Consider the following 12,883-nt stretch of genomic DNA (forward strand, 5'->3'; position numbering starts at 1 on the left):
TCAGCAACTTTGAATCATTTACTGGTCTCTTCCTGGGTGGGCTTTATCTGCCTTTTAACATGGGCTGCACCTATGTGAAATTCTATATTATGGCACAACCTGGCCACCTAGTGAAACAGAAGAAAAGTTAACTATATATTGAACTAATATTTGTAATAAACCACATTGATTTTAAATAATTTCTGTAGCATATTGCCCTGATGGCCTTAATTCTTTACTGCTCTCTGCATTCACACACATTGGCAGTGCTGTCTCACTTTGTTTCTTTGACTATAAGACTTGCTTTGGCCATTAGAATGAGGCAGCAGTAAACTGTGTGCCAGTTGTGAGCCTAGTGGGTCACCCCTCTTCTCCTTTACTTCTTCCACTGCCATGAAAAGAGCATGCTCAGAATAGGTTACATGTCACAGGAAGGTGATGAAATTACTTAGGGTAGAGCTGTCCCAGGTAAGGTGCCCCAACCAGGAAGAGACTATAACACAGTTCCCAGCAGACATGCTGATGCTTGTGTGATGCCCACAAAGACCAGCAGAACTACCCAGATGATTTGGGGAGATGCATCGTTAGCATCTTTAAGTAAAAGTGTAGTTGCTAATGCTGTAATACACCAACAACAGCAATAATAAAGAGAGGAAGAGGCCACTTCTGTAGGTTCAGAGGAATCTGCTGTTTTAATATTTTTGGTTGTATCAGCCAAAATATAACCATCCATATTCAAAATCCCACTTTTTTCCAAAAAAGTCTCTGACTCTGTCAGGGAGTTTAACTTTCCATGGAGCTCGGCTACTCTTACTTTTAATTGTTGATTTAATTACTCACTTTTTAGTTAATTTTTTTCTCAGCATTTAGCAATGACTTCCGAGTTCCATTTTCTTCATAATCACTCTTTTCCCCTGCATGTCTCAGATACATGATACATGGTACCAGCTAGGCATTTGCTTCACCCAGTAAAGACATGCTAGTGTACCACTGCTGAGAATTTTAACAATTGCACTGCCACCTTGTGCCCATTGTCAGCCAGGCAGAAAATAATTCAGCTCCAAGATACCATTCCAGTGTTTGCTTTTTGGGTCACTCCTAATACCAGTTGGTCCAGGTTGGGTTCTCCAGGAAGTAGATTCTGAGCCAGAGAATAATGTGTAGGAGGTTTATTAGAGCATGCGGTTGGTATCAAGGGAAAGAAAAGGAAGGGAGAGAAGCCTGATTGGACAAAAGCTAATCTGAGAAGCACCCATGGAGGCCTCAGCGAATTCTGTAGAGAGCTTTGAGCTGGAGTGAGAGTGATCCTTCAGAGTTGTGCTGAGTTGTCCTTCCATTGATCAAAAATAAAACAGTCCACTTTGGAAAATCAATTATTTTAGCTAAAGCAGTCCTGACAGGGCACTGACAGTTAATGGCATCTTGGGGCCAGCACTCCAAGCATTTGTGCAAGTAAATCATTCCTGAAGTCCTGTGTATCATAGAATCCACAATCACATAATTGCAACTAAGTAAATTATGACAAAGTGAAGACTGATTGTTTAAACCCAAAACACTTTTCCATCTGTTTACTATTATTCTGCTGTCTTCCAATGTTACAAGACTTGGTGCCTATCCATTTTCCTGGGTTTCCTGGATTCATAAGCATTAACTGTACTGAGTTATTTCATTTTATTTTTTGAATACCTCTTCCTTGTCTGAGGGCTTTACACAAAAGATACCATAATTTATCTATTTTTGTCTTAATCACTCTTCCAATGCATTCAAATGGTCCCATAAAGGTTTGTGGAATGGCTGCTGACTGGGTGATGTCATAGAATTTATTTGTCAGACTTTCTATCCATTTTCCATCCGTTTTATTTTCTATAAATTGGTACTATGTTAGAGGATGATGATCACACTGTAGATATTCTATGTTATCTTCTTTCTGCCATTCGATTTGCATACACATATCTAAAGTTTAAAAATTTCTCATAATATCTTTTGGGAAAAACATCCACAGCAAATGTCAGGTAGCTTAAATCAGACTTTCTAAAGGACCCTATTATGGTTGAGGTTAAATTATTTTTAGACTATGTTTACCAAAAACTATTTCATGCTTTCTGTTAGAGTTAATTTCTAGAGGTTGAGGCTTAGTTCTCTTCAGCACTTCTCACGTTCTCATGGCTCTTATTTTGAATATAATGTTATATCTGCTGCCTATTTCTGATCTCCATTAAATCTGATTTTTCTAAGATTTCATATTATCATTAATACCTTCAGATTTCAAAACTTTTACATTAGATTTAGAAAAAAAAAATCACTCTTGGTTCTCAGTAACATTTCCAGGGAGGAAAAAAAAATGTATTGCACTTCTCTTTTACTTTAACATCTGTGCTTATCTTTCTATAAGTTCATTTTCTTGGCAATGAAAAAATTTTCCATTTCACAATTGGATAGTACCCAGTAGTCAGTAACTATCAAAACACAGCAGAGAAAGTGTTGTTTTTCTTTTTTTCAGCTTCTTGAAAAATTAATGTGCCTTTAGAAATTATTCTAGAGATGTGTATAGAAAATTGTTAGCTTGGGAGAAAATATTCCAGACGTTTGTGTTAGGGAATGGGTGGTAAGTTTGCATTCATCAGTTTTATTGCAATTTGAGAATACCATTGTCCCAATCCAAAGAATGTGTTGCCATGAGAAAACCATTGTTCCAATCCAGAGAATGTGTTGCCCAGAGCCCCAAATCTGTTGCAAGGACTGATTGTGTGGGGGCTGCAAAAAAGACAATTCAGCAAAATTTTCTGGGAAATAGAACATTTTTACAAGATTAATTGGAAGGTCCAGTCTTGAATAAATAATGCAAAACCCCTGACCCTGCCATTGCTGGAATAACTTTTGGTCAATCATGGATCCCTCTCCATTCCATTGTGATAGAATTTTGTTCATAAAAATACTGATTTTTACAACCTGAATCTATATATTACATAGTTCTGTGATTTAAATTCCAAGTAAAGATTGTGGGAAGTTATTACATAACATTAATAGCCATGTATTTAAAAAAACCCTAAAGATTAAACATGGTTATTGCCATTTATGGACTGACTTGTGTCCCCCACAAATTCATATGATGAAATCCTAAGCCATAGCACCTCAGAATGCAGCTCTTTATGGAGATAGGATCTTTCAAGAAGTAATTAAGATAAAATGAGGTCATGGGGCTGGGTCCTACTCCAATATGAGTTGGATCATTATAAGAAGAAATTGGAGCATAGACACCTAAAGAGGAAGACCATGTGAAGACACGAGGAGAAGATGACCATCTACAAGCCATGTAGAGAGGCTTCAGAAGAAACCAACCCAGCCAACACCTTGATATCAGACTTTTCTAACATTCAGAATTGTGAGAAAATAAATTTCTGTTTAATAATTCAGTCCGTGGCACTGAGTTATGGAAACGGTAGAAAAATAATACACTGACTGGAACAATAAGAAAACTTCGCTGAATTTTTGATTTGTGTGTTTAGCTATATTTTAGTTTTTAAAGCTTGCTATTTAGCCAGAAGATTTTGTTATAATTAGAGCAAACCCATTGCGAAATAAAACTGTATTTGGATATTTGAATTTGTAAACTCCTACATGTCATTCAAGAAAGGTGATGCAGCTAATGATTATAATACAATGCTCTTTCTAATTAAATTTTTTAAAAAACGTTTTCTTGAGAGAAAATGTGGTACATATACATAATGGAGTACTATTCAGTCATTAAAAAAGCATGATATCCAGTCATTTGCAACAACATGGGTGGAACTGTAGGTCGTTATGCCAAGTGAAATAAGCCAGGCACGGAAAGACAAACATCACATGTTCTCACTTATTTGTGGGATCTAAAAATCTAACAATTGAACTCATTGACACAAAGAGTAGAAAGATAGTTACCAGAGGCTGGGAAGGATAGTAGGGGAAAGCGGGGATGGCTAATGAGTACAAAAAATTAGAGAGAATGAATAAGACCTACTACTTGATAGCACAACAGAGTGACTATAGTCAATAATTACTTAACTGTACATTTTAAAATAATTTAAGTATGATTGGATCGCTTCTCGGCCTTTTGGCTAAGATCAAGTGAAGAAGTATGATTGGATTGTTTGAAACGCAATGGATAAATGCTTGAGGGGATGGATATACTATTCTTCATGATGTGTTTATTTCTCATTGCATGCCTATATCGAAACATCTCAGGTACCCCATAAATATATACATACTTACTATGTACCCACACATTTTTCTAAAAAGATGAAGGCACAACATTTCCTGCTGATTGATTGATTGATTTTTTTAGATGGGGTTTCATTGTCTTTGGTGAGGCTGGAATCCAATGGCATGATCTCGGTTCACTGCCACCTCCACCTCCCAGATTCAAACAATTCTGCTACCTCAACCTCCCAAGTAGCTAGGATTACAAGCATGTGCCACCACACCTGGGTAATTTTTTTTTTTTCCTTTTTGTATAGTTAGTAGAGACAAGATTTCACCATGCTGGCCAGGCTGGTCTCGAACTCCTGGCCTTATGTGATCCACCCTCGTTGGCCTCCCAAAGTGCTGGGATTACAGGCGTGAGCCACTGTGCCCAGCCGGCTTGTTGATTAAATGAAAGGACAGAACAATCAACAATAATTTCAGCTTTTTCCCTGATGCGCACATCAGCTACATTTAATCTTAAATTTTACCATAATTGAAGAGAGGACTAGGCTACCAATATTAAGTGGGAAGAGTTCAAAGCGAGGACTTTTGTAAAGCAAGAGTCACATTCTTTAAAAAGATCACTGACACTAAGAAACAACTATACAGTAAGATACTATGACATGAGTTTTCACAAATTATTTCTTTCTCCTTGGAAACTATTGTGTTATCTTAGCATAAATGATTATAGAAATAATGCTGTGTCATTCAGAATATTTGAAGGGTAGTGCAAAGTGCAATAATTCAGTTTAAACAACAAATTTGCTGTTGTAGCTCTGGCCATTTTCTTGCCAGACTTTCATAGTATTTCATTTAATTGGGTAGAAGTATATGTTATGAACTGAATTGTGTTTCCACAAAACTCATATGTTGAAGCCCTAACCCCCAATATGACAGTATTTGGAAACACGTCCATTAAAAAGACAGATAAGGTTAAATGAAGTCCAATGAGTGGTTGCTAGTCCAAAAGAACTGGTACTCTTATAAGAAGAGAAAGAGACCCCAGAAGTGTGAGTGCACAAAGGAAAGACTACATGTGGACCTCAACAAGAATGGGATCATTGGAAAGCCAAGGAGAGAAGCCTCAGGAGAAAGCAACTATACCTTCACCTTGACCCTGTACTTCCAGCTTTCAGAACAGTGAGATAATATATTTTTGTCGTTTAAGCTACCCAGTCTGTGATATTTAATTATGGGAACTCCAGGGAACTAATGCAATGTATGTCTCAGATATCTGTTGAGAACATACTAGCAAGAGGGAATTTGTTAGTCTTTCTAAAAAGAAATCGTTTTCAACACTGCATTTTGGATTCATATTTACAGAATGTCAATGTTTTGTGTTTATGTAGGAGAATATGGGATAAGACCTGTTTCGTATGTGTGCAAAGCCACTCATTTATGTTAATTTTTTTTCAGAATCATCAAATTTATTTGAGAAAAGACAAACGCAGCAGAAAATTTAGAAGCTAAATTTTTAAAAGAATATGTTTTCATGACAGAAAACCTTAATATTCATCAAATATGATAAGAAAACCTGACAAACTGTAGTGATATGACTGCTATACTTATCAATTACCAGAGTCAGCAATACAAATGCAATGTGCATAATTTATTTAAGTAACGTCCAAAACCTTTCTAGTTAATTTCTGAGTGTTAACTTCACATTATTCTGGAGGAATATCTTTTTTCATTAAATGTGTATAGACACATTCCATAATTTAATATAGGTAATTATTTCAAAAGCAATAACCCTCATATCTTTAAAATGTAGAGTTAAAGAGAAAACGAAAATGTTATGCTTTCTAATAATACTGTGCCTTCAGTTTAGTATTTTATTTTTTTCAGCATTATTTTATTGTGTGTGTGGTAAATACTTGCCTCAAAACAAATACTTCCCAAGTCATAAAGAGTATATGTACTTAGAATGACAGTATATATCGCAAAAAGTTACAGAAGTATTTTGGTTTGCATCTTAGGTGATTCAATTTTATTTCAGAAGAAATTATGGAGAAAGTATAATAATTGTGACAAACATCAGCAATGTAAAATCACACCCATGATGTTATATAGGAAAACAGAATATGCTAAAGTGCCATATGAATGGAAAACATATCCATATTGTTTTATCTCTTCATCCCGTTTAAAACAAAAGTAGATGTAAATGAATTATGACAAAAATGACAAGGTATAGTATAAGAAATATCCCATTGAGATAGACATGAGATTTCTGAACATTATGTTTACAACAAGTTCCTCAAAAAGGCATCCAAATTCATAGTCTTATTTCCAAACGTCAATATCTCTCAGTGCCTAAGTGTGGACTGCCAGTGGCCAGAGATATTTTACTCAGTGTCACTGTAGCACCTATTTCTTTTAATCTGCTCTTCCACTGTGAGTTGTTCAGACTGCACCTCCACTCTGGGAAACGAAGGCTTAGCTGTACATTCATGGCTCAGGGCATCAAAACCTGCGTTTCCATTACTGCGGGCAGCTTCTGTTGTTTCACCATGCCAATGTTTACCATCCTTTCCAAATTCCCTTAAATCCAAGCATGGCATATCTTTAATTTGATCTATGGAATCTATTAAATCACAATCAAAAATGTTCTCCTTTTTTTGGGAAAATGCAGTGATTTTCACAGTGTTAGAAAAGAAAAAGTGTAAATTTTTGTTCTTTGAATGGTTTCCTTTAATGTTTAAGAGGCGTGTATCAGGAGAAATGATTGAACTTTCCCCCTTTAACATAAGGCCCCCGCTGAGGCTTGGTTTTGGAGCAAGCTGCACAGGACTGCCAGCAGCTGCTCTGACAGTCTGTTTCTTCAGAGCCATTGCTAGTACATTCCTCGAATAAGTCTTTTCAGATTCAAATATATCAAGTAACTCTGAGATTCTAGATGTATTTTCTAACTTCTCAATTTGATATTCACTTGCAGTGTCATTTGCTTCACTTGACAAGGGTAATAGATCAGGAAATTCTAAAATAGATGTCTTCTGCCTGCAATTATTCAGATATGACACTGCTACATAATTGTTATTATTATTCTTATTCAAATTCTCTTTATGATTTTCTGGCATCACCTCATCATCAGTGTTAGTAACCTGTAAGACTTCTGCACCATTAGTTGGGTTAGTTTTTTCATTTTTCTCCTTTTCAGCACTCTGCACAACCACATTATTGTTGTCATTAAGATCCATTTCACTTTTCCTGTTACTCTTTGTATCTTCAGCTTCACTCAGCCTATCTTGCACATTCTTCCTTCCTTCCTTCTTTTCATCTTTTCTTCCTTCATGCATTTTCATTTCTTTGATTCCTATAAATTCCTCTTTCTGAGAAACATGGGTGGACTGCGGATAAGGCTGCAAAAAGGGAAGGTGATCTTGTTCTTGTCCTTTATTTTCTGGAGTTCTAACATCTTCTAGCAGAGATTCACTTTTAAATTCAGGGGATATAGTGGTTGTCATTTCAGGGGGCCATTTGGGTTTACTTATTTTGAGCTCTTCCTCAAAGGGAAAGGTTTTCTTAGGCATTTCCTTGGAAGGAGGCCAAATGACTTTTAATTTTCCCCTTTCCCCTAATTTTCTCAAGTCATTTCTTTGCCCTTCACTGTTACCAGCATCTAAATGTTCATTAAGATCTCCAGGTTCAAGGATGTTTTCTGCGGTATTTTTACACATATTTGGTTCTTCCTTAGGAATAAACTCCACTGATCTGCTTTGGTTTTTGCAGTTCCATCGATCTTTATGCTGCTTGTGTCCAAAACCTTCATCATAATTGCCTTTAGATTTGAAAAGTTGTTTAAAATGAGGTTTGCAGTATATTTGTCCATAAAGTGATGCATAATTTCCCAAACTGCCAAAAAGAAAAAGAGTACTTAGCACTTTGTATTTGCTGTAAGTTCATAGGGAATTGGGGATTATTATTTCAATATGTTACAGACTAGTAACCTCAAGTTGCTAGCAATGGGAATGACCCTAATAGTTGAACATTTCTGTTAGATAATATTACCACCAATACTTTGTATGGTATGTGTCTTGCAGTGTTTAGAATTTCATGATGCATGTCAGGTATTGACATAATAGGTATTATAGGGTAATGCGCATAATAGTTATAGATGGTGCAGAATGATAGGACAAAACCTGTGCTAATTCAATGATTTATGTGAGGGGTTGCAATTTCCAATAAATCCTGAGTAGCATAAACATACAAATCAACTATATGAACATCTTTGTTAACTAGATTTTGAATGAGCTGGAAAGCATGCCTAACAATTGCATATGTGGCCTCTTTAAAGAGATTAATACATTGAGTGATTTAAAATTAAAATGAACTCTAATTAGAGGAAGCAGCACAGTTTTTGAATATCTATGAATGTACAAGTAAAATAGATATAACAACTAGATAGCAGAAGTTAAAGCCCATGGGTAATATTTACAACACAATGCAGTGACAAGGTAGCCTCCTCAACACCAAGATACAAAGAAACCACCAACAGACACAAGAGCAGCATGATGGGCTCATCTGTATTGGTGACAGCAGAGGGAGTAAAGAAGATATCTGATGGACCTGAAAATATGAGACCATAAAATAACCAACCAATATTTTCTGGAAAGTATCACATGCCAATCAGAGAACAGCAGCTGAAACTGGGAGGAGTTTTGTCCTCTCTAATAGACAATGAGTGCAAGGGCCCTGTGGTCAGGAAGACTTGAAGAGGCTAGTGAGGTTGAACTCTCAAAACTGGGCTCCCCTTTTAAACAGAATTACAAAATGAGAAGAAAAATAGGAGAGTGGAATCAAGATTGAGGAGGATAATGACTACAGAAATGAAAGAGAAGGTTCCGACAAATATGAAGAAGAGGAGCCAAGCCAGGAAATTTTAGAAATCAAGCTGCCTTGTTTTTCTGATCAGTATGTGAAAACTAAAAGAGGTAGCTCTGTGAAGTTACAAAAACCATCCTGACTTTCCTTTTTCTGAGGTTTGGGAAAACTAATGTTATATAAAAATGAGCAACATAAATGTATCAAGGTAAATCATATACAAAGTTATTAAAAGAAAATAAAAGAGCAAAGGGCATTATACTATCCCTGTAGATAATGAAAACATGCTAGAAAAACATGCTCTAAAAATATATCAAAAATTTAATCTATGATTTCAAAATGAGTTAAAAGACATTAAGAACATGACAAAAGACCTGAAAGAACATCGTGAGTCAGAATTTAAAATCTCATAAGTGAGGTGCCAGAAATCAGGTAAAAATAGAAATAAAAGAGAAAAATCTCAGCAACAAAAACTAAACTAAAAGAAATACAAGAGCAAATAAAGACAATAAAAAGTGACTTAAGAAGAGAAGCAGAAGAATGAAAACAACTTTTCAACAATCAGAAAGAAATAAATATTTTAAAAAATTGAGAGAAAGAGACAAGATATTAAAATTGGCAAAAATTCAAAGTATTGCTGATAGGAATCTTGAAGAAAAAACTACATAATGAAACAGATTAAATATTAAATAGCTATAATTAAAACAAACTTTCTTGATACAAAAAAGTGTGCAAAGATCAACATATAGAAAGAGCACATTGGATAACTGACACTAATGAATAATTACCAATGCCAAGAATTAATCTAACAAAATTGCTGGATTTGAAATTATAAAAATGTAAAAATCCCTGGGTATCTTTAAGAAAAAATATATGTCTTATAAGGAAAAGAAAATTAGATTGTTATCGGGCTATTCCAATACTTTATGCCAGAAGAAAATAAAATAATGTATCAAAAAAAACAATGAAAGGAAGTGTAAGCCAAAGATTTTAATTTCAGCAAAACTGACTTTTCGCTATAAAGGTCGCGGACAAATTGTTATCAGCATGTAAGAATTCAGGGAATATTGTTTCCATGAGAGTTTTTTTTTTTTTGAAAACTCTACTAGAAACCAAGCTTTAATATCAGAACAACTGCAGAAACATCAATGTGAGCATTGCTGGTGGGCATTAATATCTTGCAACCCCAAAACTAAGACGAAATAAAGGCATAGGGATATAACATGGAATGTAGTGGCTATGTGACCTGAAACTGAAGATGTGGTATAATAATTTAAAAAATGGGGAGGGCAAATGTAATTTTTAAATGTTTTGATAATGAAATTAGTGGTGCTAATAGATAATACTTGCTATGGGAATGGAGAAACATATATAGCTTAAGAGGTATTTATGGGGCAGAAATTGCAGGACTTGGCTTGAATGTAGGGAATGAAGGAGAGGAAGGAGCCAAAGATAACTTCATGCTTTGGTCATTGAGTTAATGTAAATGTCATTTACTGATACAATAGCATAAAGACTGTACAGTCAAAAAAGGAATTTAGACAGAAGAAAATGGGGCATATTGAGTTTGCTGTACTTATGAGAAATCTAATTGGAGAAGTGCATCAGCCATTGAGATACAAGCATCTGATACACAGGGAGATTTGACCTAGCAGTACAGACTTCAGTGTCATTATCACATAGATGATTTAAATCATGGGAGTGGATGTGATTCACTAGAAAGAAGAGAAACATTGAGAAGAATAAATTCCCATAACATAATTCTGAGGACCTCTCACATCTTGGTAATGGACAGAGAGTCCCCCAACACAGGTGCCTGAGAAGGAGTGCCCAAAAAGTAGGCAGAAAGTCATTAAACTCTGTTGTCATGGAAACCAAGGGAAAATAATGTTGCCATGAGGGGTATTTGACATTGCCAATTAAAGTCAGAAAAAAAACATAGTCTGAGAGATGCACATTAGATTTAGCAAAAAAAAAAAAAAAAAAAAAAATCAATTTTAGCATCTCAGACTACAGTCACACCAAATGTCACATTCAGTGAAATGCATTTATTTCAAGAGTTTTGGAAAATGAATGTATTTTAACTGTGTGGATAGGGTGTTTCTGTTTGCTCCAGAGAAAAAACAGAGTTTTTCTCTTACATGTCACTAATATTTTTCTAAATTTCAATTTCATTTTTAAAAACTTAGTCTCGCTCAAAGACAGACTTTCTAACCCACTCACCACTTGTTTTGGTATATGAAGTTTCATTGAAACACAGCCAAGCCCACTTATTTACAACCACACCCGTTTGTTATCTGGGGCTGCTCTCGCACTCTAATAGAAATTGAGTAGTGTCAGAAGCAGTGTGGCCTGCAGAGCCAAAATTACTTATGGTATAGCCCTTAACAAAAAATGTTTGCTACCTCCTGATCTAGTCTAAACTTTAGACTAACATACTAACTTAAAAAAATCTTGATTTGCACATTAACTCCTAATTTTTCTCATCTGTGTTGATTTTTGTGTTTGGACAAAAGGGATGCTTTTGGATTTGATTAGGAAAGTAGAATTCCTAAAGGAAAAATGTCACAGAAATTCATAACAGAACATGAGCAAATCCCCCTGTGTGGTTTGTTAACTGATGCAACAGCAAGATCTGGAAAAATATGCATCTTCCTAGATATATGAGCTGTACATATACTTCAGGCTCCTGGCATATTTGTGGCAAAGACAACAAAGCATTTTACCTCAGTTTACTGTTGCAATGGTGGCATCGGAAGCAGGACTTATGAAAATTCTGCTTGTCTGCCACTAGGCACTCCATTGGATAAACTGTCTTTTGACAAAGTATACATATTTCCTTGTCTTGGAGCAGCAGTTTCTAAAAATAAAAATTTACAAAGGCTTCTGTAGTGTTATCTTCAATCATATTGTAAAAACATAACAAAACAAAACAACCACATATTAACTGGCCATGCGGTTAAAGTGGAACGCTCTAAGACTATTGTCCTTTGATGCTTCTCTGGACAGAGGCTAACCTATCATCAGGTCTAAGGGTCTGGTAGGTAGGATGATCTGCATTGCTCTAGCACCTCTACCATTTATAGATTGTACAAGTAGACATTTATAGTTTAAGAAAATATGCATGAGTAAAATATGTTCATTATATATGTATGTTTTAATGTACTTAATATGTCTAATGAACATATGTTATAGACATATATATCTATATCATATATATATAATAATACTCAGCAATGGAGAGCCCTGAGAGAACTTCTCATTCTAGATAACTGACTTTTCCCTGTATATAAAGGCTTATACCTAACCTGGTCCAAAGCTTTTACTTCTTAAAGCATTTTAGATGGCTCTTTCTAAAATATATACATATGTTTTTTTAAGCCAAGGACACTGTATTTGTTTCAATATTTTCTCAATGACTTAGGGTTGACTATAAGATATCAACTCTTAACTGTAATGTATGAGACTCCTGAATACATTAAAACACTCAGGGTCATTTGTTCTCAAACTGGCTTTAGATTTTGGAGCTTTTTGGATTCTCACATCTGCTTTATATAGTTTTCCTACGTCCTTTCTTGCTCCTCCAAAGCACCCACACTCACTTCCTGCTGCTTTCATGTAAATGTTAGCCCCTATGAATAATAGTGGTTCTATTACTAACCAGTGTTTGTATAGCTGTTTACAGCTAACACAGAACTGGCGGGGCACAGTGGCTCACACCTGTAATCCCAGCACTTTGGGAGCCCAAGGACGGCAATCACAAGATCAGGAGATCGAGACCATCCTGGGTAACACAGTGAAACGCTGTCTCGACTAAAAATACAAAATGTTACCCAGGTGTGGTGGTGGGCACCTGTAGTCCCAG

General features: G+C 35.6%; 1 protein-coding gene across 3 annotated transcripts in view; it reads right to left on the bottom strand.

Moving 5' to 3' along the window:
- Window positions 1-5,654: 5,654 nt before the first annotated feature.
- The window catches only part of XIRP2 (xin actin binding repeat containing 2), a 72,476-nt gene continuing 65,247 nt past the window's right edge, over window positions 5,655-12,883 (bottom strand). Inside the window, exons 8-9 of one of the 3 annotated variants that reach the window (XM_012440635.2) lie at window positions 11,745-11,878; window positions 5,655-8,049 (exon numbers count right to left, since the gene is read on the bottom strand). In XM_012440635.2, coding sequence (XP_012296058.2) covers window positions 11,784-11,878 — 95 coding nt within the window. In that variant the 3' untranslated portion in view covers window positions 5,655-8,049; window positions 11,745-11,783. The remainder of the gene's footprint in view (window positions 8,050-11,744; window positions 11,879-12,883) is intronic. The other 2 variants (XM_012440636.2, XM_012440634.3) reach the window with 2 other exon arrangements.

Source organism: Aotus nancymaae, unplaced genomic scaffold (assembly GCF_030222135.1).
Source record: "Aotus nancymaae isolate 86718 unplaced genomic scaffold, 86718_ANA_hifiasm-v0.15.2.pri h1tg000029l, whole genome shotgun sequence".
In the NCBI taxonomy this organism is placed as follows: Eukaryota; Metazoa; Chordata; class Mammalia; order Primates; family Aotidae; genus Aotus; species Aotus nancymaae.